Raw genomic sequence first — 26,651 nt, 5'->3', positions numbered from 1 at the left:
TGCTCTTATCCCTCCTTGGGGGCTTCCACCCCCACCCCCCCGCTGCCAGGACGCTGCTCACACAGTGAGTGCACTGGGTTGCTCTGTTACCGTGCCGCTGGGACGCTGCTCACACAGTGAGTGCACCGGGTTGCTCTTTCACCATGCTGCCTGGACTCTGCTCACACAGTGACTGCACAGGGTAGCTCTTTTACCCTCCTGCTGCCAGGGCCGGACTGGCCATAGCAGGCACCGGGCGTTTCCCCGTAGGCCGCTAGGGTGCGGGCTGGGTTTGGGCCCCTGGGGGGCCGTTTTTGTTACCGGGGGTCGGCAATATCGGCCCCTTGTAAGAAAATCGTCCGAAACCGGTCCTTGCAAACTGCTCAGCTGCACTTCCCCTCACCCCAGGGGGGGCCGGCTGAGCAGTTTCCCAGGGCCGGTTTCTGTTCCCAGTCCGGCCCTGCCTGCTGAGACTGCTCAGGCAGTGAATGTACCTGGTCGCTCTTCTCCCCTGCTTCCGGCTGGCTGCTGCTAAGTGCACCTGGCAGCGTACTCTAGTAGCATACAAACACAGGCAAAGTCAATGGGCGTGGACTGTAAATCACAATGCGAGACAGCTCCAATGGCTTTGCAAATCATTATTTCCTAACCTGGTCTGTTTATTTTATGTATTGTATGACTGAATTGTTACTTACACCATATGCCTTCTTTTTATGACGTTGAATATTACCATCTTCTGTATTCAGTTTTTTTACTCCCATGTTTTGTGCTCATCTCATGGGTGTTGGGTATTACTTTCTTACCTGGATTCATATTTTCTATTTTTTCCATAAAGAAGGCAGGTGTGTGGTATCTTTGTGTCTTTAGAATCATCATTGAGGGTAGGATGCACACCTGTTTCTTTAATGCTTCATCCAAATGTATTCATTTGTAATTTCAGAGTGCGTGCAGATCGGTTGTGTGCCATGCCCAATCGGCACAAAAGTGAACAATTCAACATGAACGGGGGCGTCATTTACGCCCCCACCAATCGCACAGCTAAAGCGCCAATCTGGCAAAATTTAGTTTCAAGTTCATCTCAGTACTCCAAGTTATCCAATTTTTAAACATCTCTTATGAATTGACTTTCTTTACTGTTAAATCATCCACACACGAAATGGTATGCCAATTTTCAGGTTTCTAATATTCAAGCTGTGCCCACCGGGCCTCTTTTTCAAGAATACGAATGACGCAATTTAATCGAAGACGTGTCTTTGCCATACATACTCTCCTTAGTTATAAGTGCCCTGCTGCTCAGCCAGTCTGCCTGTGAGGTTATAGAATGCTGATGTGTGCATGGTTTGAGTGAGTGTCACTCGGAATGCGTGGGCTGAGCAGGAGGGATGCTGCTCCTAGTGGGACCTTCCCGCTTTCTTCTTACCATCTCCTTCCTGTAACTTATGTCTTATGCTGAACCTATCCTGAAGAATAACCCATCTTGTCTTCACGTGTACTACTGGCTACCCTTCATCCTCATTTACCACAAGCACTCGCTGAAGGAGGCCATTATTGGCGAGTGGCGCCGAGGCTCTTCCTTAAGTGAGGATGTCTTCTCTGGCCACTCCAGCCTGTCATTCATTAGAGCAATGAATGGCTCGGGGGCTTTTAAGGCCTCAGCCAGGACGTCCTCGGTGATATTAGTGCAACAGAAGCCTGCAGAGAGACGGTGCAGTGTGAAATGAGCCCCCACCCTTGCACAGTGCAGAGGGTGGGTGGAGCACTTTACACCTATAAATCACTTCTAATGTACTGTATATTGTATGTACCTCTCGGTGGTCGACTTAAACAAGCTTTGTTGCTGTTTATTTATTATTTATCACCAGGCACGTAGCTCCTGCACCAATCCCTACAGCACCTCCTCCAAGGTAAAGGTTAATAAAGGCAAAATATCGGCAGGACAGGCTTTTGTTTCATGATCTCGAAAATAATTCCATGTCCGGGTCACAAAATCTAATCGTAACTATGAAAGTGGTTTAGGGGGAGACCGAGAAAATGCGACACAGGAATCTCACTAGTGAGGCAGAAAAAAGAGGGTCATCCTAGGAGTTGGCTCAGTGAGATAGTGAGGGCTAAGCGGTCTAACCCCTTGTCACTGGCACAAGAAATATCCACATCACTGGCACGCGGAAGATGCCAACACAATTAGGTAGAGTGAAAAGGGTGAAAACGAAGAAACACAACTGACCCCGGGCGCAGGGAAACACCACAGATTCATGTGGAGCACAGGGTGGGCAGCCTCGAGGATTTCTGCTTCGTTGGTTACAGCACCTCCTGCTGGCAGAGTGAGGGCCTGCAGTTAATGCACATTCCCACAGCGCCTCCAATCTGAAGAGCCCAGGACTGCACCTACTGTGGACTTAGCACAGCAATGCTTCACACCACTCCCTGCAAGACCCCCTGCAGGCAGCAATAGGGGCTGTCGGAGCCAGCAGTAAAGCTCCATCATGCTCTACAGGACAATCTGCACAGAGAGGAACTGTGAGCCCTGCATCCCAACCCAAAGGGCCTCTTAGTGGGAGAGGTCTGAACCTTAGACCCTGCGGGAGTGCTCCCACTACATTCCACACAGCACCTCCTGCCAAGAGGAAAGATTTGCAGGGACTGTGGGCATCTCCACACTCCTCCCCAAAGACTCGCCCTGGCATGGGTTTCTTGTACCTCTCTTTTATTTGATTAATGCTCGAAAGCAGGATCTCTCAGAATAAACACCGGGCTTTGCGTGCTACCCTGTACTGTGTAGGGCTAAGTGCATGCCTGGTGGATTGTGCAACTATTACATTTTGAGTTTTTGAATATACTTTGTAATAATTGTGTTTCTTTTTGGTTAGTATTAATCACCCTAATGTTTGTTGGACTGGGCATTATCATAGCTGCCAGCTGTCCCGTTTTTGCTGGGACGGTCCAGGCAAGTTTGAGATTGTCCCGAGTAATTCACTATCCCAGGACAGTCCCGGCAATTACACTTCCAGCCCTGCCATGTGATGGGAATTTTACATTTTAGGCCAAAGTAGTTGAGTTGGAAAAATTCTCCAATGCAGCTGAATGGGAGAATGTTTCCAATTCAGCTACTTTGGCTTTAAGTTTGAAATTCCTGTCTCAATTCCATGCAATTCTTTCTTTGTTGAGTAGACTCTATAATCTGCACTATGATAAGTAGGTGGAGCTAAATATTGCTACTTATGTGGGGTGGGCGGAGCTTTGGGGCAGTGGGTTTGATACATTTTCAAATAAGTAATTGATGGCTGTGCTGGAAAGCGTCCGTGGAATTTTATTTCAAATGTTGGCAACTATGCATTATTGGTGCACAGGGCTGAGGGATGGAAATTAAAATATAATTTAGTGAACTTAATCCCGAAACACTTGTAGAGAGTCTGGAGGATGTCATTCACGAGGCCAAAGATTGCGGGTCATTCCCTCCTGGTATAAGGCGAGCCTAGATTATTTTAATTCCAAAGCCGGGATGGCCACCAGACCTGTGCTTGTCCCATCGTCCCGTTTCTTTTTTTAAATATGGAAGTAAAAATCATGGCTAGGGCCTTTGAGATCTGACTGCTTAAAGTGATTACCTCTTTGGTCCGACGCGACCAGTCTGGGTTCATGCCTGGACGAGCCACCCAACACAATATAAGATGATTACATAATGCCTTGGCTGTGAAGGGCAAGCTAGTGGGACAACTGTCCAACACTTACTGTATGGAGGGCGGATAGACCCCTAACTCCCTGCAGCGGATAGTTTAATGCTGAAGATTTCGAAGGACGCTATAAAGAGACTAGGCTGGGATGGATGCTTGACCAGGGAGACGCCACCCTGGGGGAGAGAGATACTAGCACAAGTATTGACATTAGAGGAATTCCAAAGATGGGATGCTGTTGGGGGATCACGACCCAGGGAGACGTAATGCAGGGGTAGTACTTTAGTCTTATCAAGACCTTTACATGGGATATAAACTACATCGCAGTAATTTTTTTAGCTACCATATGTTGTGACATGCAATTACGCCCTACATAACAAAGTTAGAGGATCTCCCTGAGTTTAATCTACTAGAAGTCAACCTCCTGATGGGAGAGCTGTAAGACAAGAAGATAACTCACACCTACCGCACTCTGATCAAGAACACTGCAGGTTCCTTTGACAAACTATGGTTATCCCGGGAGCAGGACTTGGGTACTCTTGAGGAGGAGGAGGAGGAGGAGGAATGGAGCGAGGCTAGGGAACCCCTAAGGGAGACGGCCATTGCGGCAAAGTTCCACCTCTTCCAGCTGAAGTACCTCCATAGTGTATACTGCACAAGCCTAAATTATGGAAGATTGGGGCAGTAAACTCCCCCTTGTGTTTCAGATGTTCCTGATTGGATGGAGATTTCTTGCGTACCATAGGGGCTGTAATAGGCTCACCTGTTACTGGGAGGCAGTGCTCTCCTGTCTGGGTTTGGTGCTTGGCTCGTTGTTGAGGCCAGATCCTAAACTGTCTATTTTCCCTATAAACATTGACTCCAACTCCAATAGATACAAAATGCCCTTGCATTTGTTGGGTTTGGTGATGGCAAAGAGAAATATAGCTCGCCGATGGAAAGATAAAGAACCCTTCTCAGTAGAAGAGTGGCTTGAAGGCTTGGAACACTGCATTATTATAGAAAGGCCAATATACGTGGCCAGAGGTCGCCTGCAAAAACACTCCAAAATATAGGAGGCCTGGGGCCAGTATCTCAGGCTTTTTTGATCTAATCAATTCACTGACAACGGACTTAGTTGAAGAGATTAAAGGTTATGGGACCTGATTTCTTGAGGTGGATGGTAGGGGAGATTTTCCGAATAATTCAAGTTTTGGTTGTTACAAATTTGGATAGTAGTGCTGACCGTGGGAGGGTGGGGCGCAGTGGGCCTGTTCTGTGTTTCCTCTGTTGTCCTACTATTCTGCTTGTATGATGTGCAGGGTTACAAATCCAATAAAATGTGTTATTAAAAAAAGCTGTGGCAATACAATCTTGGTAGGTTTATGATTTGTTGCTACAGTTCAGGCAACTACTGCAGACCAGGGTTTAAAATTTCTTGGCAAAGCAGACGAGGCAATGGAAGTCCTTGCATGCTGCTGGATGAATGTGGCAGGTCTCTTCTGATTGTTTGACCCACCTCTCTGCTGCCTTTAAAATGTTGAGCACACCAAACATGGCTACCTGAGTGGAGGAGGTGGCAGATGGAGACCAGGCTCTTAATTGGCTGCTGCTATTCCCCTGACTCAGATTTCAGTCAGTTTCCGTATCTCCTTACCAGTCTGCTATCTATAATTTATCCTGTGGTGTTGCTCTGGGCTTGTCATTGAGCCCCACAACTGTTCAATCCGTTAAGTAACCTCTCTGGCTTCCATGATTCAGTCTTAAGATACGCGTTTGATTGCTATGCAACCGCACCCAGGGTATTCTTTATTTAAATACCACTAATGAGGCAGATATTGCAGGTTTCCACAATTGCCTTCAGGCCATGGTGGGATAGATGCAAGGAATTCCATTCATGCTCAAAGAAAGCAAGGCAGAAGTAGTGATCCTGGTGGGCCATCTTCTATCTGGACCTCGAACTGGTAGAGATTTTGGGAAAATCTCTCCATGGGCGTAAGTGGTCCAGGCAGTCATTTATGCTTGTTTGTATAATGGTGATTGCCTGAATATCCTTTAATAGTCCTTCAAGTGACCCAGTTTGGCTGCTAGACTTTTTTATTTTATAAATCTTCCTCCATCTCGAAGCATCTTGGTTAGCTGCACTCTCTTTGGCACGCCGAATCGACTAGACAAATTATAATTCACATGCCTGCTTATCCCTGATACCAGGGCTGCTTTCCCGCGTTCCAGATTTCAACACTATAGCCATGACAGAACCTCAGGATATTCCTTCCCATGTGGCTCTTCTGGTTGTACTCTCTGTGAAGTGTTGCCAGATAGGTGGCAACTTCATCTTTGTAGTTACAGCCAAGCCAAGGAAAGTTCTACCTTTACACTTCAGGTCCAGCTCTGATTACTCTTTCTTTAAGAAGCAGCTGAAAATGTCTCATTTTCTCGATAATTCCTGGTTACTCCCCTGCTTTTGGCTTCTTTTATACTGCCCACCTTTTTTGGCGTTTGTCCGGTCAATAAATTAAAAATAAATTAAATCAAAAGTGTATTCGGCACTGCACTGTGACACCCAGTAGTGTGCACCAGAAACCCAGTGCAGTATTTCTTGGGTATGGTTTGTAATACTTCCAGTGAGAGATTGGAATTGTGGATGAGCAGAGTATAATTTTGGAATCCATGTCCATGGGTTGCCTTGTTTTGTCCCCATGACCTGCGCACAGGGCTGGGAATGGGGGAGGTGACAGGAAGGCTCTTGCTGAATTGTGAGCAGGAGCACCATCCGCTGTTTTGGTGATTGCATTTCTGTCTCTTCTCTACAGGTTCCCATACCAAGTGTGCCTACGTTCCCTGCAGCCGCACCCATTCAAGAGCGCCTGGAGGCGATCCAGAGGTACATCAGGGAGCTGCAGTATCCTTTACACGTTCGGACAGGGCGGTATTTGTGGTGCACCAGAAGCACATCAAAGATCTGCAGGATCAACAGGAGCAGATTGGGGCAGTCAGTGAAGATGAATTGTACAGAGTGGCGTGGGGTTGAGGAGGAGGGAGGGCTGGAAGGAGGTTGGTGGGTAAAGGAGATTGAGCAGAGAACATGTCATGAGGGCACTGAGAGCGTGGAAAGTAGATGCACTCTTTTCAGAAGTGTGCGTGTATGTGCGCACTCCCATCAGTGGTATTGGCGGAATCTCCAGTTGATTGTCATTGTGTCGGTGATAGGGGCTTGTGATACGAGCTCTTGCTCTCCTTTTCCAGCAGCTGCTGTTTCCTCTTAACCTCAGTTTGCAGATACAATCACACCGGGACGCAGTTCTTTGAAATCAAGAAGAGCCGACCTCTCACTGGGTGAGTACCTGCTTCTCACCTTAGCCCTGCTGGCTGACAGCAAGGTACTCCTAACCTGCCTTTCATGACGTGCATTGTCTCTTGCTATACCTCCACCAGGACCTGCAGTATGCACCCTAGTACTTGGCTAATTACTACTTTTTAGGTCTCGCCTGGCTATCGCGTAAGCGATCGCCAGCGAGACTTATGTAGGGGCTTCAGAAAATGCTCCCAAAGGCTTCCCAGGCGGATCGGGTGGCGGTTACGCGCACAACCACGCGCATTCCATCTGCCACCAGCTACTTCCTGCGCGTGCGCCACCTCACGCATTCAGAGAGATTTAGTAAGGGGCACAAGACCTTAGGAATGCGGTTTATGGCCAGTGCATGTGAGGCATTCAAGCGCGAAGCTGGCATCTGGCATCGGACTTGAAAGCAGCAGACTGCTTTCGCCAGCACGCGCTCGGCCTCACTTCCTGCATCCCCTCTTACAACAATGAACTTTCATTATAACTCACACCCCATATGCTCGTTCCCTCCCACCCTTCCTTTGATGTCCGCTTTCCTTGTTGTTTACAAACCACGCCACACACTGCTGCACGCCACACACGGCTGCACGCCACACACTGCTGCACACCACACACTGCTGCACGCCGCACACTACCGCACGCCGCACACTGCTGCATTACACACTGCTGCATTGCACACTGCTGCACGCCGCACACTGCTGCACGCCGCACACTGCTGCACGCCGCACACTGCTGCACACCTCACACTGCTGCACACCACACACTGCTGCATGCCGCTGCACGCCGCAAACTGCTGCACGCCGCACACTGCTGCACGCCGCACACTGCTGCACACCGCACACTGCTGCATGCCGCACACTACCGCACGCCACACACTGCTGCGCACGCCACACACTGCTGCATTACACACTGCTGCATTACACACTGCTGCATTACACACTGCTGCACGCCTCACACTGCTGCACGCCTCACACTGCTACACGAAACACTGCTGCACGCCTCACACTGCTGCACGCCACACACTGCTGCACGCCACACACGGCTGCACGCCACACACGGCTGCACGCCACACACGGCTGCACGCCTCACACTGCTGCATGCCGCACACTGCTGCACGCCGCACACTGCTACACGCCACACACTGCTGCACGCCACACACTGCTGCACGCCACACACTGCTGCACGCCACACACTGCTGCATGCCACACACTGCTGCACGCCACACACTGCTGCATGCCGCTGCACGCCACACACTGCTGCACGCCGCACACTGCTGCACGCCACACACTGCTGCACGCACTGCTGCATGCCGCTGCACGCCACACACTGCTGCACGCCACACACTGCTGCACGCCACACACTGCTGCATGCAGCACACTGCTGCACTGCTGCACGCCGCACACTGCTGCACGCCGTACACTACCGCACGCCACACACTGCTGCGCACACTGCTGCATTACACACTGCTGCATGCCGCTGCATGCCACACACTGCTGCACGCAGCACACTGCTGCACGCCACACACTGCTGCACGCTGCACACTGCTGCACGCCGCACGCCACACACTGCTGCACGCCACACACTGCTGCACGCCACACACTGCTGCACGCCACACACTGCTGCACAGCACACACTGCTGCACGCCGCACACTGCTGCACGCCACACACTGCTGCACACTGCTGCATTACTCACTGCTGCATGCTGCACAACACTGCTGCACGCCGCACACTGCTGCACGCCGCACACTGCTGCACGCCGCACGCCGCACACTGCTGCACGCCGCTGCACGCCACACAGTGCTGCATGCCTCACACTGCTACACGAAACACTGCTGCACGCCGCACACTGCTGCATGCCGCACACTGCTGCATGCCACACACTGCTGCACGCCGCACACTGCTGCACGCCTCTCACTGCTGCACGCCTCACACTGCTGCACGCCACACACTGCTGCATGCCACACACTGCTGCATGCCACACACTGCTGCACGCCTCACACTGCTGCACGCAGCACACTGCTGCACAGTGCTGCACATCGCACACTGCTGCACGCCGCACACTGCTGCACGCCACACACTGCTGCATGCCGCTGCACGCCACACACTGCTGCACGCCACACACTGCTGCAAGCCACACACTGCTGCACGCCGCACACTGCTGCACGCAGCACACTGCTGCACGCCGCACACTGCTGCACGCCGCACACTGCTGCACGCCGCACACTGCTGCACGCCGCACACTGCTGCACGAAACACTGCTGCACGAAACATTGCTGCACGCCACACACTGCTGCACGCCACACACTGCTGCATGCCACTCACTGCTGCACGCCGCACACTGCTGCACGCCACACACTGCTGCACACTGCTGCATTACTCAATGCTGCATGCTGCATGACACTGCTGCACGCAGCACACTGCTGCACGCAGCACACTGCTGCACGCCGCACACTGCTGCACGAAACACTGCTGCACGAAACACTGCTGCACGAAACACTGCTGCACGCCACACACTGCTGCACGCCACACACTGCTGCACGCCGCACACTGCTGCATGCCACACACTGCTGCACACTGCTGCATTACTCAATGCTGCATGCTGCATGACACTGCTGCATGCAGCACACTGCTGCACGCCACACACTGCTGCATGCCGCACACTGCTGCACGCTGCACACTGCTGCACGCTGCTGCACGCCTCACACTGCTGCACGCCTCGCACTGCTGCACACCACACACTGCTGCACGCCGCACACTGCTGCACCCCGCACACTGCTGCACCCCGCACACTGCTGCACCCCGCACACTGCTGCATGCCACACACTGCTGCACGCCACACACTGCTGCACGCCGCACACTGCTGCACGCCGCACACTGCTGCATGCCATACACTGCTGCACTCCACACACTGCTTTTATGCAAGTTTATGCTACTGACATTGTAAATGACAATGCCTTTTATTTGTTTTAAAACCAAAACATAAATAAAAAGCATTGTAATTTTACAATGCCAATAGCTCAAACTCTTATAAATGCGAGACCCATTGCATTGCAAATGCTTGTTTCATTTTCTTTGAGTTTTCAAGTTTTGACCTTCACGCCATGGTGTTTAGTAGGCCCAGGCAAAGCTTGTGTTACCCCAGCGTAATAAGTCTAACTTTATGTTACTCTTGTTATGACAAATTCCTGTAATTGTACCGCTGTGCCACATCACGTAATTAATTACATGCTGTTTGTGGTTAACAATTTACGTGCACAAGCAGCTTTTGTTCACCATACATTTGGTTTCTGTGCACTATTTGTTTTTGCGCAAAATGCATCCTTGTATCCAGATGATGCACTAAAATATAGCACCAATTGCCAGTTTTACATTCCACATATTTGTGTATTCTTGCATATATTTTACATAATTACAGAAAGGCAAATTGCATGAGTTTCACACTAAGAGTGTTTGGTGTTTTCTGCACTTACTCTCACTCTGAAAGTGAATGAAGTGAGTCTTGCATTGGTCCCAAAGAACCAAAACTAACAGCTGCTCTTCCAAGACATTCCTCCCTGGATATGTACAAGTTAGTTATTCTGCTCAGGTGCTTTTGTATCCTCACTAGTCCAAAGGAGGAGGTTGCTAGGTTAGTGCGTGACACCACACCCACCAGAAGGGCCATCTCCTTTATCCATTTGGTACTTCTTCCTCTCTGCCCATGAGGAGGGCTGCAGACCACGATGTATGGCAAACTGACCACGGGCAGTCATACCCTGTCTCACGCTTTGTGTTTTCTAGTGGATCTCAGCTAGTGTTATCCTATCATTAGCCACTAAATGCATCTTCTGCACCGTTTCTCAGCTCCTTCTTGCTTCTCATCCAGCTTCATTTATTTGCATGTTTGGTTATTGATAGCACTGTATTCCATGAAAGTGGTCACTGCAACAGGTACCTGGGGGGAAAAAAGCCTTGGTCTTGGCGAAGGTATGAAGTTGTGTTGCGCTGGGGAAAGCTTGTAGGGGCATTAAGTGTAGTGTGTTGAGGAGGGTGTGGTGGTCCACTAGTCCTCACGCCAACATTAAAGTCAATGAGATGGCCTTCATATCAACAAAACCTTTACTTCAACATTTCCAGTATCGCAAATTGCCCTGATCTCGACTTGGCAATTTTACTATGCAAATTTCACACCTGGCAACTTGGGCGCCAGAGTCACGCCAAAGTCAAGCAAGTCATTAGTAATAGTCATTTTGATGTGAAAGTCTCTTTCTGTAATGGTTATCTATACACTCTGGCGCGCTATTTTGAAAGTTGGATTGTCGACTGCTCTCTGAAGTGGTTCCCCGGTTCAATAGTCGAACAGTCATGATTGGTGTTGGAGAGTGTCTCTTGCACCTTTTGGGCCGGGGTCAGTGCGCTTGTTGGCTAGTAATAGATATACTCCTACTTTACTAGCTTCCACTCAGAACTTCAGCATGGCTCGAAAGGAATCTGAGGCTTGTGGCGCCTTCTGGAGCATAAGCTTGACTCACATAGAGCAAGGGTCCTTCCAGTGTCCATTTCCCCAGAGATAGAACAGAAGTGATGCTTTAACCCAAAAGCCATGCAATCTACTCTCCCTGTACGCTCTCGAGCATTGTAGGCCGACATTGGCTCGCCACATCTTCCCACGCGGCCAAAACATACCAGTTGCAAAGAGCTTTGTGTATGCTAAATTATTTTCTTTAAGTTTTGAGTAAACTGTGACCTTGTGGAACTGGTGTAACAGGCGCATGGTGGGCTCGCCGCATCACAAGACTGCTTTGACTCATGTCGAGGAATGTTAAACTAACTGAAGAACTTTCTATTTATTATCCCACATTGCTAGATTTAGTGAGTTTCTGTCATCAAACCAGGAGAGGGCCTATGCTTTATTGCTATTATAATGAATATATTGTTGTGGTATTTTGTATACATTGTAATACACTAAAGCTCAACACAGATCAATCTATTACCATTCCGGAGTTTGGGGCACTTTGGCACTTGAAACTAGACAGTGGTGTGGAGGAGTTGCTGTATTTGTATATTCTTATTTTCAAGTTTGCTAAGGGGTTTGGACAATATTAGATGGCCATTGATTTTGATGCCCATGACACATAATCAGTGCGCACCTATCTACTCTAAGATACGATTGAGTGACTTAGTCAATTGCTGAACACCTGCTCTGTTGATTTGAAGAGATGGTTTGGTGTCATTCTCATTTTGGATGACGTGGAGATCGCAGTCTCTCTCCATTAGGGTGAGAGTGGTATTGTATACATGCAATAGTAGGAGTGATAGCATAGAGGTTAAGGGATGCTGCACGTGAGGGTTTATTCCAATACTGTTGGACAATGAGCATTGTTTGGCGTCTATTCTATGGGAAAATGTGTAGCCATTCAGATTCAACCCTGGGAATGTTCTTCTTGTCATTGTGTGCTTTGGTCAGTGCTGTTGACGTAGCCGAGAAAGACAGGGTACATCATCCAGGACCACTTAGGACATGGGTTTTTACACTGCATGACCGGCAACTCTGCATTCCTCCTGCAGCAGAGTTTCTATGCTTACTTCATGATCAGTGTAATCACATACTGTGCATATCAAAGTAACATTGTTGTGCTGGGGGTCTTCTTTTTCCAGCCAATGCCATGTGTGCCTGTCTGTTCCATCAGTGTTTGTTATTCTGCTGCACTTATCTCTCCATAATCCCTCCCATAAGGGTTTACACAGGCGCCAGTCTCAATTCAACCATGACATCAGCACTAGGAATAGAAAGTTCCATTTCTGTTGAGTCATGCTTGGTGTATCCTTAATTCTGTCTTTTCTTCTATCCCTGCTTCCTGTCATAGGTTGATGGACCTGGCCAAGGAGATGACCAAAGAGGCCCTGCCAATTAAATGCCTGGAAGCTGTGATTCTGGGAATGTATCCTTTTTACTGGGCTGAGAGCAAGATGGCCTCCGTGCAGATGAGGGTCTTCAAAGTTCCAATGTTAATTCGTGAAAGGCCATTGATCGCATTCTATTTTTGGACTAGATGTTTGAGAGGTGCGTGGGCTTCAAGGAGAAATTGATATAGAGCGGCCTCCAAGTAACCCACCGTTTTGCAGTTCTCATGACTGAAGGGCAGTGTTGGTAAAAAATGCCGGGACCAGTGGGAAAAGGTATAGTGTTTTCCAACTGGGTCTTTTGTTGCTACTGGTGATGCTCCTATGGCAGTAGTAACAGCACCTGCTGGCCATAGCGCTCCTTCTCATGTGCTCCTTGGCTATCCAGAGTGGTGATGGACCTACTAGCACAGCATTCCTTTACAGACACCAGTGGCTGGAGAGAACAGCTTTTGTTTGATTTCCCTCTCCCAACCAGCCCAATCACCCGTATAATCCTCTTCAGACCTCTTTCTTTCTCCCGTCTCATACCGCTGACCACCTGGCTTACATTATAACCCTATCGTGCTTAGCAATGTAAAATAACCATCACACCTGAAGCAAAGCCCAACATTGGTCTCTTTGCAGAGATTGCAAACATCCATCAATACTGCACTATTAAAAAGGTATCGATCCTGCTGAGGAGCAATAGTTCTGTTGCTTTCAGAGAACAGAAGCTCACAGCACCATCAGGAGAGTGAGGGGGTTGTTCCATGCTTTGGCACCAAATAAAAAGCCAGAGTCCCACAAATGAGGTGTGATAGATGTGGAACTGGTTAACAATTGGGTTTGGGTGCTCGTCTAAAATTTAAAAGGCTACAGTACCCTCACCCACGCAAGGAGATATGCTTCATCACCAGGCCGATCATCGTTCGGAAAGTGAGCCCACAGCAGTTGTATTTTTTCCTTCCTAAATAAACTCCAATACCTAATATATCCCTGATGCCTCATAAGGTACTCTACAGTGGCCTACATTTGTAGTTCTTTCATGGTGGGTATTAACAACTGTATTTATACCTCCACTTCCACAAAGTTGAAACAAAAACACTACATATCTTGCACTCATTGTAGTACGGTATGCTTCTTCTGGGCTTTTATATAGTCTAGAGGCAAGTTAAGATAACCTTTCATTTCAGGGCTAAAATCAAACTTGGGCGATCAATGAGTGCTAGTTTAGGAGATTAAAGTCTGCAGCTAGTTTCCTGCGCTTCCATTTCTGTGAGGTAAGAAAACCATGATTGTCTACCTCTAGATCATAGACCATGATGATTTGTCTAGAGTACTTCATCATTGCTTGGCACATTTTCCTTATTACATATGGTAGAATAGGCAATGAGAGAAAAGTTTGGTTAAATATTCCTGCTTAATCTATGTGGCAAAAAGAAAACATTGTGTGCACTGTTGCACTGCATGTCATATGGATGCATTAATTGATCCGGTTCAAGGTATCAATCAGTACTTATTGATAATAAAGCAATCAAGTTTATTACACACATCAGTCCGTGTGCACTTAGCGACAGTGGCGCTGTGTGTAAGGAAATGGTAGCATATACCCAGAAACAAAATCACAGTCATAACACCGCCATGGAAGGATTAAAATGACTAAGACAAAATAACCTGTCCCATCAAGGAATTTCCATATGGTGCTTAGAAGACTCTTGATTCTGCACTTTGAACCTGTGTATTTCTGTGGGCTCAGAGTCCTCTCCTGAATTATAGTCTAGTTCTCATCTCTTCCTTATACAGTCCACAAGTTACAGTCCATAGGGATAAATCAACATTTTAGTATAGTGTATATCTGAGAACTTCCCAAGGTTGTATAATGTTTATATATTAATCGAACCGTGTTTCGTCCCTCAATTTTCACTAATCCAGAGTCCTTTTCAGCTATTTGGAGTTAACCTATCACATGCAAGTAAACAATGTCTACATCTGGCTAGCGAGATGGATTGTATGCTAAATACAAACCTGCGCCTCTTGTGCTAACTGCTAATTTCAAGGTACTTCTCTTTCAATCAAGATACACCAATCTGCAAGATGACCTCACTCAGTTCAAAGCACTACACGCGGAATGCTGATACCTCATCACCATAAGTTAGGCCAGCCTCTGCAGGAGTACATCTATAAAACAGCCTACAGAGGCAACCGCTCTTCAAAGATGCAGGCACTGCATACACTCATTTCCAGACTTATCAAGCAGTAAACAAATCTAATGCCTTCAATGGCTTTTTCACTGAGATCCAGAAAATGAGATCCCTTATTGACAAAATAAGACATCCACTCTACAGCCTAGTTCCATTGCTCCACCCCAGCTGACTGCATTCTACATCCTGTTGCACACTGAAAAGAACATCAACTCACTTGAGGCCATCTCCTTTGCAGACAACATTGTACAGATATCTGGTGTTAGATACCCCCAAGACAGGACAGGTCGTCCCGCTAATGATGAAACTGACCGTGAACCTAGGTGATCTCGCCAACATTACACACATACTCTACATTGAACAAATCCTCAAAAAAGCAGTGCCCACCCAGCTCCTGGAAAACCTCAACATGGCCAACCTTCTACAGAATCGCCCGCCGGGCTTCAGACTATGATGCAGCATGGAAACAGACACTTTCATTAACTACAGAAACCACTGCACTCTCCTTATCCTACTCCACCTCTCATGAAATCATGCTTGGGCTTCTCTTAAACTATCTTTCAGTGTTTCGTATTCTTCCTCAAAAGCCCACCATCAGTTTGTGCAAAGAGCATGGTCACAGGAAATCTCCATCTCCAATGGAGTACCCAAGGTTTCATCCTCTCTCCCATCATCCAGCCTCTGCATGAAATCCTTCTGAGCCACAGTCGCTGGCAAAATCATGATCTGTCAATACACTAATCACAATCCGCGCTAGCTCAAAACCTACTTTCCCAACTTTTTTCATTGACTCAAAACCAGCCTTGAACTAATCCAGGCATGTTTGTTAATTACTTAAAGCTCTGGCCGATTAAGACTTTATACCTTTCGTTCACCAACAATTGTGAGAAAAAGCAAATTCAAACTTTTCTGTCCAACATAACCCTTCAGCTGACTAACAATGTCAAATCCACGTGATTCACCTTTGATACAGACCATGTATTCAAAGGTCACATTATGTTTATCTTCTCCCACTGCGTGCTCTCCACCACTTTGCGAAAGGTGATGTTACTTCCTCACAGTCGTCGCACGGTATGTGCATTTATTGTGAACGCATCCTTCAGACAGAAAAGTATTACTTCTCTTTAACCACTGGTATGAATCCTGTTGTATAGAAGATTCTCATGGGACCTGGCACAAGCAGGGCATGAAGATGACGTGTATGCTTTAGATATGCTTGTGGTAACGCTGACTCATAACACTCTGGGGGGGGGACCTAATCTAAGGTACAGTATGTGCTCCAGAGAATTGTAATCCTTTGAGTGATATGAAAAGCAAAAACCAAAGGCTTAAAAAAAAAATATATTTGTAAAATTCCGCAGCCAACACATGATGTTGTACAGGATGTGAATCTATAGCAGAACAAATGCAAAACCGATATATACTGGTGAATAACAATTTGGATATGTTTGTGATTCACATCTTCCCAAAGCAGGGTTGAAGAGGATATCTACAAACTAAAATTAATATTTGTTTGTTATTTATGTCTATATCCTGAAGGATTTTCTACTTTTCAAAGGTTAGTAGCATTCATGCTAAGTTATAATAGACAGATTTATTTAAATAGGTTTTTTGTAAGATTTTATTTTCTGTTTATTTTGTTTTATTTTGGCTTAAGAGTCTTTTTCCTTAACTCCCATGTCTGGCATACAGTTACCTCACCAATAGCATGGCTGGGCTGGAGCGCTTCCCAATCAGTTTCAAGACACATTTCTCAGGGAACTTCTTCCGCCACATTGTCCTGGGGGTGCATTGTGCGGGCCGATTTGGGGCGCTGGGCATCAGCAGACGTGATGACCTCATGTACAAGCCACTGGCTTTTCGCACGCTGGGAGAGCTGGTCGCAGAGTACGAGGAGGCTTACCGGCGCTGCTGGCACACCCTGAAGAAGGTGAAGATTGGTCAGTACGTGTCCCATGACCCCCACAGCGTGGAGCAAATCGAGTGGAAGCACTCTGTGCTGGACGTGGACAAGCTGGATCAAGAGGAGTTGAGGAAGGAGCTGGACAGACACACCAGAGACATGAGGCTGAAGGTACGTCTTGAGATGTGGAGGATGTGTGATAGGGCTGATATTCCCATGGCATTACAAAATAGTGTCATGAGTACACTGGGGAAGAGCGATAAGACAGAGACCCTGAGGATGAGACTGAAGATGTCAAGCCAGGACTGGAGGATAAAGTATGTTTTCTTGGGACATGAGACGTAAAAGCTGTGAGTAGCTGGGGTGGGAGAATAGGACAGTCAAACCTGAGAGGTGAAGTTGAATGAGTAGACCTCATTGAAAGCATGTGTGAGAAAACAGACACACTAGAGAGTTGGCTTGCTGGAGGATTGGTGCAGGACAGTCAAGATTACATGTGACTTTAAATCACTGGGGGCTGGGGAAAAGACTAGCATGTCGGGACATTAATTTTGGGGTTGTTTCATGAAGTTTTGATGTGTAAGAGAGGGGCAGGCACACTAGAACAAGAGTTAAGGGATCTCTCTGTGGCTCTGGTAGATGAGGGGCAAAACAAGCATGCATGGGACCAACGTTTAAGCAGCAGCGAGAGAAAGGACAGGCCTGAATAGGGTTTGAGACAGTACAAGGAGAAGCTGATTGGTTTTGGGAAGAAACTATTGGGCAATTATAAATATTTATGCCTGTGTGCCATAAGCATTGAATATTTGGGATAGGAGAGGTATCTAGAGACAGATAGTGAAACTTTGTGCTGAATAATTGATTCAATTTAAAGGTCTTAGTAGATGTGTGGATATCACTGGTACAGTAAGGCGCTCTGTTTTCTTTGGCCTCTTATGGACACACTTCCATAGTCCTGGGAAGTGTTGGCATTGTATGATATTGCAAGTGCACACAGGTGTGAGGCTTGTTATGCACCTGGTCCTGGGCATAAAACCTTGCACACATGGGCACTGCTTTCCTAAAATGAAAACTGATTTTCACAGTAGGGCACCATAATAAAATGCTGCACCCTGTCCTGTTTTTTTTCATATATCTTTGCATTAATGCACTTGTCTCAGTATTAAGTGAAAATTCCCTGGTGGTGTTGTAAACTGTGCCACTCTTCCTTGATTTTTTACATTTGCCTGGGACCTAATTTATTTCTATTCCCTGTGACCTGATATATTTATCATCCAGTGGTCCTAAATCTCAAACCCACTATAAGTGCTCCGCATGTCTTGTATAATAGTGCTTGTAGCAGAGATGTAGAATATGCTAAATTGGGGGTTTACCCAAAATGTACCACCCTTCCTAGTGAAGGGAGTGCATCACACCACAATCAGGCTATTGAAAGATTGATGGTTGGTGGCAGCTAATAATAAATATAAGATCATTTCCCCTGTACCCATCGGTGAGAAGGACACTGGAGGCGACAAGGTGTTGCAGAGAGACAAAGAGCAGAATAGATTATATTCTCCCTGTAGACATGAGCAAAGTCGTGCATTTTTGTTCAGCATCAGGAATCTGGATAAAGTACTGCCTGATATTTGTGGACCCAAATTTCATCCTAGACCATTTGGGATGCTCTCCCCCCCCCCATAATAATGTCCTAAGAGCAAAGTCTAGAAGGATGCCTTTTGATTTAGTTGGATAGCCTCCTGAATTTCAAAGGTGGTAGTCCTGCAGTTAGGCATTCATTGTTCCTCTTGTGGCTGCAACATTGGATTCATGCAAGCACCCGTGAACTATTACTTTAGTTACCATTTAAGTTCCGAAGAGACTCTCTGGACTTGCACTGAGAACAGCACGAACAAGTAGTTGGAACCTGTATTGATGTGATCTTCATGTCCATACTAGAACTCAAACAGCCGAACCACTCGATCTGAAGAGGAGGATTTGGAGAGCCATGAGTAGAGGTCCGGTCCCAGACTTTGTGAACCATTCTCAAGGTCTGCCTGACAGAGATTATCTGCTCTAAGGACACACTTGAATGGAAAAGAACTTGTCTAGTATCCGGAAATTTGCTGCCCAGTGGGGTCCCAGAAACCGGAGCAGTTATGGAGCAGTGCAACGTTCATGGCACCTTCATGTTAAATTTAGATCTCCAGCTCTGCCCCCTGCTCTGTGCACCTGCCTCTTTGAGCCCAAGTTTAGGGAAGCCCTCCTCACTTGATAGTGGTGTGCAGGAGGGGGCTTGAGCATTGCAAAATTCCAGTTTGAATCACCACCATATCTTCCCTTGTGAATTCCTAAGATCTGTGGGTCCTAGTACTCCTTACTCATTTGCTTCAGAGGAAAACTCCCTTGCACCCAGGCGTCTTTAGGTAAGTGCCATTATCTGGGCCTAGCTGTGCATCTTTAAACTTCTAATATCTGAAAGAGACTATTAGTTATGGATTCCTTACGTTAGAATTACCCCCAGGCGTCAGACTGGATCTGGAGAAATTGTTTCGTAGCAGTACCCCTGCGCGTCGGTCGACTCCGCATTTGTCGTCGGCGTTGTGATGACGTTGCGGTATCTACTTAGACGCCGCCCCTGCGTGCTGAAATCAGTTCTTCCTTTTTCCGCACCAGCCAGCGCAGATCCAGAGGGAGCGGTACCTCTAGTCATTTTTTTAACGTCTTTTTTTGACTTTTGTCGACTTCGTTTTCAAGTCGATTGACACTTGGTGCACAGGGATGTCAAATCGGCAGACTGGCTTCAAGCCTTGTGGCTCCTGCCACAAGCTGATGTCGGTGATGGACCCACATCTCATGTGCCTCTGGTGTCTGGAGCATGACCATGACCCGCAGTCGTGCTCTGACTGTCGGGCCATGGCCCAAAGTCTTTGTGGGAGCGATCTCAAAAGCTTTTGGAGGTCCAGCAGTCGGCTCCGCGTCGCTCGAAGTCCCGGTAGAAAGGGAGGTCGCTGAACCGGTCGTGGAGCCATCACCACCACTCCTCGTCGAAGTCTTCGGGTAAGTCGAAGCACAAAAAGAAGGTGAAGAAGCACCATTGCTCTTAGTGTTCTCCCCGTCCATCGACCGACGCGGGCTGCGGAAGGTAGTCATCCAGCTATGCTCGAGGAGCCTGTTGGGTCGACTCCGAGCCTCCCTTCCCGGGAGCCCGAGCGACCCCTGACGAACTTCATAGATTTTACAAAGTCCTCCACTCCATCTTTGGGCAGCCCGACTCTGCCGGCGTGCCTTCGTGCCCCGCGAACTTCGCTGGGAGTTCTAGGTCTTCGATGCTGGCGGCTTCAGCCCCGCAGGGCCCCCAGGGATCCAGGCCTGGATCCGGATTGGCGCTGGTCGACCTTACGACACCTCCTCTGGTGCCGAATCAATTGGCAATGCCTCCGCCCCTTCCGACTCCAGTTGTGTCCCCAACCGATGTCGAACCTGGCCTCCTCCTTGACATGGACACAGAGCCGGACCAATGTCGACCGACGCTGACCGGTACTTTTGTACCCTTGTTCTACCCTGGTGTTCCCTATTGCCCTGAGTGGCAACCAGAGGAGGTTGAGGAGGAATGGGAGGGTTCTGTGGACCCTCTGGCAGACCAGTTGGAAGAACCGTACAGGAGAGAGGAGTTGGGTGAGGCCAGTGGTCTGGACAATTCTCCAGACCTTGGCATGCTTTCTCCCCCTACCGTGGTTATGGAGGAGGGTGCATCATACATAGGGCGGCTGACGCCTTGAACCTCAAGCTTCCTACGGTGGTGGTCAGGAATAACCTCCTGACCAGGCTTTAACAGGCAGCAGCCTCTTTGGATCCCCAGCTGCCACTCAATGGAGCCCTCAAGGGCATCCTTCTGGGCACTTGGTCCAAGCCTAGCACACGGGCCTCTGTGGATAGGATGATTGCCCGACGCCACCGCCCAGCCCCGGGCAATGCCATTTTCCTCTCCCAACACCTTACCCCCGAGAGCTTGGTCATCCAAGCCTCTACTTCCACAGGCTCATTCCCTACTGCTCCACTTGATCGGGAATTCAAGAAGCTGGATCACCTTGGGAAGAAGAGGTTTTCTTCCGCCAGCTTAGGACTGCAGTTGGTGAACACCACATGTCTCTTGGGCCGTTACACCCACTCTGTGTGGGACACGGTCGCGCATGTGCTGCCAAATGCCCGGAGGAGGCCCGGGCCGCGCTCTCCCGTGTGGTTGCTGAGGGTAGAGATGCAGCAAAGTTCACCATACGATGTGGGCTGGACACCACCGACTCGCTAGGCAGGACGATTTCAACATCGGTAGCCCTGAGACGGTACGCCTAGCGGAGGTCCACTTGACGTTTTGGGTGGTGTCCAATTGACTCTTTTGGACATGCCCTTTGATGGCCGTCGCTTGTTTGGTGACAAAGCGGACAACACGCTTGAGCGATTTTAAAGATTCTAGGGCTACGGCCAGATCCTTGGGCCTCGCTACCACCTCTCACCCTGCACAGTCTGCTTTTCGCTATTTTCGTGGCTACGGAAGGGGTGCCCAACCACGTTCTGCCCAGAGCCACAGGCCTGCACAAACTGTTCAGCCTCTGCACGGCTGGGGACATGGGACGCAGCGTTGTGGGTCAGGGGGCTAGCGGGCGGACCCATCCACCAGTGCCCCCTCTGCAGCAGCCTCCAAACCTTCCTAGTCCGACCCTCCAGGGCCACCAGTTGGGCGTCAGGACTCGCCATCACCTCCCCCACTGGCAGAACATCCCGTCGGACAGGTGGGTTTTCCAGATAGTCCGAGGGGCTACTCCCTCCCCTTCGAGACTACCCCTCCATCCTTGACACCTACACTTCATCGCATGTCGGAGGATCACTTGGCCCTTCTCCGCCAGGAAGTTACAGCTCTCTTGGCCTAGGGAGCCATTGAGCGCATCCCTGTACCAGAAGTAGGTCATGGTTGCTACTCCCACTACTTTCTGGTACCCAAAAAGGACAAAGGCCTGCGTCCTATCTTAGATCTCAGGGACGTCAACCGCTTCCTCTTGAAAGAGAAGTTCTAGATGTTGACATTGGCTCAGGTTCTGTCTGCTCTCGACCCTGGACACTGGATTGTAGCGTTGGACTTGCAGGACACCTAATTCCATATTCCCGTCCTGCCGGCCCACAGGCGTTCCCTACGCTAGGCCACGAGCATTTTCAGTTTACTGTGCTCCCCTTTGGCCTTACCAGTGCCCCTCGGGTGTTCACGAAAGTGATGGCAGTGGTTGTAGCTCATCTCCGCAGATCAGGGGTTCCAGTCTTCCCCTATCTTGACGACTGGCTGTTGAAGGCGGGCTTGCCCCAGGCTGTGGGTCTTCCACCTCCAGACTATGGCGGACCTCCTGCATTTGCTGGGGTTCACTATCAACATGCCGAAGTCACACCGGATTCCCTCTCCGAAGCTCGTTTTTATCGGAGCGGTTTTGGATACAACGCAGTTTCGGGCTTATCCTCCCGAACAACGAGTTCGGGATGTTCGGGCTGCTGGGCCTCATGGCCTCCTGCATCCTGCTGGTGGATCATGCCAAGTGGTATATGCGGGCTCCACAGGGGGACCTGAAGTTCCAGTGGGCAGAGCATCAGGGGAATCTTTCCGATTGCATCCAGATTTCGGAGGGCACTGCACACCAACTGCAGTGGTGGCTAATGAACTAGGATTGGGTCAATGGCAGATACCTCTCCCTTCCCCAACCAGAGTTCACAGTGGTGACAGATGTATCCCTTCTGAGGTGGGGCGGCCACATGGGAGAGGCGGAGATTAGAGGCATCTGGTCTCTGGTGGAGTTCGGGTTCCACATCAACCTTCTGGAGCTCGGAGCGATTCGTCTTGCACTGAAGGCATTCTTTCTCTCTGTCCGGGGAAGAGTAGTGCAGAGTAGTGCAGGTGTTCACGGACAACACCACCGCCATGTAGTACTGCAACAAACAGGGGGGGTAGGTCGTAGACCATATGTCAAGAGGCTCTCCGCCTTTGGACATGGCTGGAACATAAGGGCATATCCCTGATGGTTTAACACCTGGCAGGTTCACTGAACGATAGGGCGGACGAAATCAGCCGCAGGTGCATAATGGATCACGAATAGCGTCTTCACTCAGAGGTGGTGCAAGGTCTCTTTCAGCAGTGGGAAGAGCCTTGGTTAGATCTAGTAACCACCGAAGAGAACACGCAATGTCAGCAGTTCTGCGCATTGGAATTTCCATGGTCGCACTCACTAGGCGACGCTTTTCATTGCGAGTGGAGTTGCGGTCTTCTTTACGCCTTTCCACCTATACCACTTCTGTCCAGAGTGCTGAAGAAGATCAGGCACGACGGGGCCCAAGTCATCCTTGTGGCTCAGGATTGGGCACGAAGAGTCTGGTATCCCGAGCTCTTGCACATGGCCATCGATCCTCCAATCAGACGGCCTCTTTGGGGGATGGTCCTCCACCCAAACCTGTCCAGCCTCCACATCCTTGCGTGGAGATTGAGCGGCGACAGTTGACCGCTTTCGACCTTCCTCCCAAAGTCTGTAATATAATCTTGGCAGCCAGGCGACCCTCCACTAAAACGGTATACGCCTGTAGATGGAACAAATTTGTGGCATGGTGCACAGCAAAGGCTGTGGATCCCCTTTCTGCCCCTCTATCAGAGGTTCTCCTCTTCATTCTTACTTTGGCCCAGCAGGGCTCTGCTCTGGGCACTCTTAAAGGCTATCTTTCAACCATTTCGGCCTTTCTTCGGCTTCCTGATCAGCCTTCTCTTTTCAAATCCCCTTTTGTAAATCTTTTCCTTAAGGGCATTACTCCTTTGTTTCCTACTATTACTTTTGTAATGTCCCAGTGGGACTTGAACCTGGTTTTGACCTACCTTATGTGCGCTCCATTTGAGCCGCTACATATTTGTCCTCTCAGACTTTGACCTTTAAAGACTGCTTTCTGGTTGCCATCACCTCTGCTCGCAGGGTGAGCTTCAAGCTCTTTCTTCTAGGCCTCCTTTCCTTGCTGTTCATCGAGACAAGGTTGTCCTTCGAACCCAACCCTCTTTTCTTCCCAAAGTGGTTACATCTTTCCACATAGGACAGACCATCACTTTTCCCACCTTCTCTCCGCCCTGCATCCTTCTAAAGAGGAGGAGAGGCTCCATCGTCTGGATCCAGAACGTGCGCTCTAATTTTACCTGGATCACACCAAACAATTCCGGGTGGATGACCAGCTCTTTGTTGGCTATGTGGGCCCTAAGAAAGGTCGGGCCGTGTAAAAGCGAACCATCTCTCGATGGGTCGTTCTTTGCATTGAAATTTGTTATTCCTTGGTGAAAATGGAACCTCCAGTAGGGTTGCGTTTAGCCACTAGTGCTTTGGGACGTGGAGTCCCCCTTCATGACATCTGCCAGGCAGCTACATGGGCTTTCTTGCACACGTTCACTAAGCATTACTGCCTGGACAGCCAAGTCGGGAGAGACGGCTTCTATGGTCGTTCTGTTCTCCTGGACTATCTGGTGTAAACTTAGTTCGCAGACCCACCTCCGGGGTTGGTATTGCTGGGGTATCTATTCTAAGGTAAGGAATCCATAACTAAAAGTCTCTTCAGATGAACAAGTTACTTACCTCACGTAACAATATATCTGTAAGAGACCTATATTAGTTATGGATTCCTTACTGCCCATCCTACCCATTCTGCGAACTGACTTCTAGGGTAAGGGACTCCCTTCCAGGGCCCTAGTGTATGCTCCAGTGGTCAGTGTCTTGCATGGCTCTGCGCTTCTGGCGTGGAATGTCGTGTAAAGAACAGATGTCAGCACGCAGGGGCGGCGTCTAAGTAGATACAGCAACATCATCCCGGCTATTACGACGCCAACGACGAACACGAAATCGACCAACGCCACCTACCGATGTGCAGGAGTACTGCTCCGAAAAAATGTCTCCGGATCCAGTCTGACGCCTGGGCGTAATTCTAAGGTAAGGAATCCATAACAAATATATGTCTCTTACAGATATATCGTTACCGAAGGTAAGTAATTTGTCCTTTATCTCTAGTTGATGGTTCATGGGATATTTGGTTACTAGTGCTAGCTCCAACCAAGCTCCAGTCACCAACTCTCTGTAAAGAATCTCTGGGTAGATCTTGAGCCAAAATACCTAGACCGTGACTGGCTGCGTTTGAGATGGGAGCTGCTGCTGTATTTGAACATTGGAGAGGACAATGGGCCCTATTTAGGTCACGGCGGATGGAATATTCCATCACCAACGTGACGGATATCCCGTCCACCATATTGCGATCTCCATAGTATATATTGGGATCATAATACCGCAGATGGGATATCAGTCAGGTTTGTGATGGAGTATTCCCCTCCGCCAAGATCGAAATCAGGCCCTATGTTTGTCCTTCTCTTTTACCTTAAAGAACCTGGGTCCAGTGATTCCTTTGGATGGCGGGTTTGTTTGTGGGAGTTAGGATGTTTGAAAACATCAATGTTTGGAACAATGGCCCTGTCTGTTGAGCTCTAAAGTGACACATGGCTTGGACCTCTGTGAAGTTTTTGTAGCAGGTGCCTTTTAGGGTCCCAAAACATAGTGCCTCATCTTGAAGGGGCAGCTAGGTTTAATAATCAAGGTTTACTCTTTGAAGGTGGTGTAGAGAAGAACTTCTAGGGAGCACATGTATTAACATGCAGTAAGTATAATGTCCAATCAGTCTTGTTCTTTCTCTAAATAAATAAAATTATTATTAAGGAACATTGTTCAGTGGAGACTTTGCTAGTCTGGCCAACATGGCAACCGCTTAATTGCAGTCCTCCGGGTATTGGGCTCCTTAATCCTCAGCAAACCTGGTATCTGGCAATTCCTGGACCACCTCCATCTGAGCGGCGCCACCTTGGAGACTTTAGAAACCCACTCCCAATCCAAGACACCCTTGATTGGGGGAGAGCAGAGTGCCATCTGGCCTGGAAGCCAGGCTGCAGTGCAAAAGATTCCATCCAGCTGCCCCCTGAAGTCGGAAAGGAGCCATGAGAGACAGTGACATCGTGCAGTGGCGGAGACAAAGTAGTGGTAGGGATTGATCCCTCATTGACGGCTCCTGATTGCTTATGAGCAACCTTAGACATCACGGCCGGGACATGTGAAATCCTGGAAATTAAGCCATGGGCTCAGGAGTGACCCGGCCCCCCTTTCTACTTCTTTTTATTAAAACTGCTGGTGATCGCTGAGGGAATAGGGGATGTCCAAGATGGTGTATCAAGGTGTGCCGGCCCCCCCTTGCCACGTAACATGGGCTATTCAGTGACTCCCTTGAATTCCACCATGATGGGTAAACCCAGCCGATAAACAGGCTGCAACAAGAGACTGCTACTTGCAGCCTACTCATATTGCGGGCCCTGCTTGCCTCCCTGGGAGCATCCTGTTGGGAGTAGGGTGCCCTTCAGGATCAGGATCAGGCCCTGTTGCCTTGGCGGGTTGGCATTTGAAGCCTACTCTGCAAGGCTGGGGCAACTTGGAAGACTGACTGACTTCTTCACAGAAAACTGCCCCTAAGAGAACTATCTGTGGGCCTCACCAACGCCCTATTGCTTTCTTGGGCCTCTGGGCTGCACGTGTCACCTTACCTGAGGAGTCCCCCGGCACACAGGTAGTTGCAAGCGGGTCTGCATCATCCTCTTCACCGCCCCACCCCCGCCTGAAGGAAGTGACCCGATTAGGGAA

At 48.9% G+C, this 26,651-nt stretch overlaps 1 protein-coding gene across 1 annotated transcript in view; it reads left to right on the top strand.

Moving 5' to 3' along the window:
- Positions 1 to 26,651, top strand: part of VASH1 (vasohibin 1) — a 105,113-nt gene that overhangs the window by 57,287 nt on the left and 21,175 nt on the right. Inside the window, exons 2-5 of the mRNA XM_085626691.1 lie at positions 6,443 to 6,531; positions 6,909 to 6,965; positions 12,819 to 12,893; positions 16,731 to 17,112. Coding sequence (XP_085482817.1) covers positions 6,443 to 6,531; positions 6,909 to 6,965; positions 12,819 to 12,893; positions 16,731 to 17,112 — 603 coding nt within the window. The remainder of the gene's footprint in view (positions 1 to 6,442; positions 6,532 to 6,908; positions 6,966 to 12,818; positions 12,894 to 16,730; positions 17,113 to 26,651) is intronic.

The sequence above is a fragment of the Triturus cristatus genome, chromosome 9 (assembly GCF_964204655.1).
Source record: "Triturus cristatus chromosome 9, aTriCri1.1, whole genome shotgun sequence".
Taxonomy (NCBI): domain Eukaryota; kingdom Metazoa; phylum Chordata; class Amphibia; order Caudata; family Salamandridae; genus Triturus; species Triturus cristatus.
Note: the sequence above shows the minus strand (reverse complement) of the source record. Positions and strands in the feature narration are given on the sequence as shown.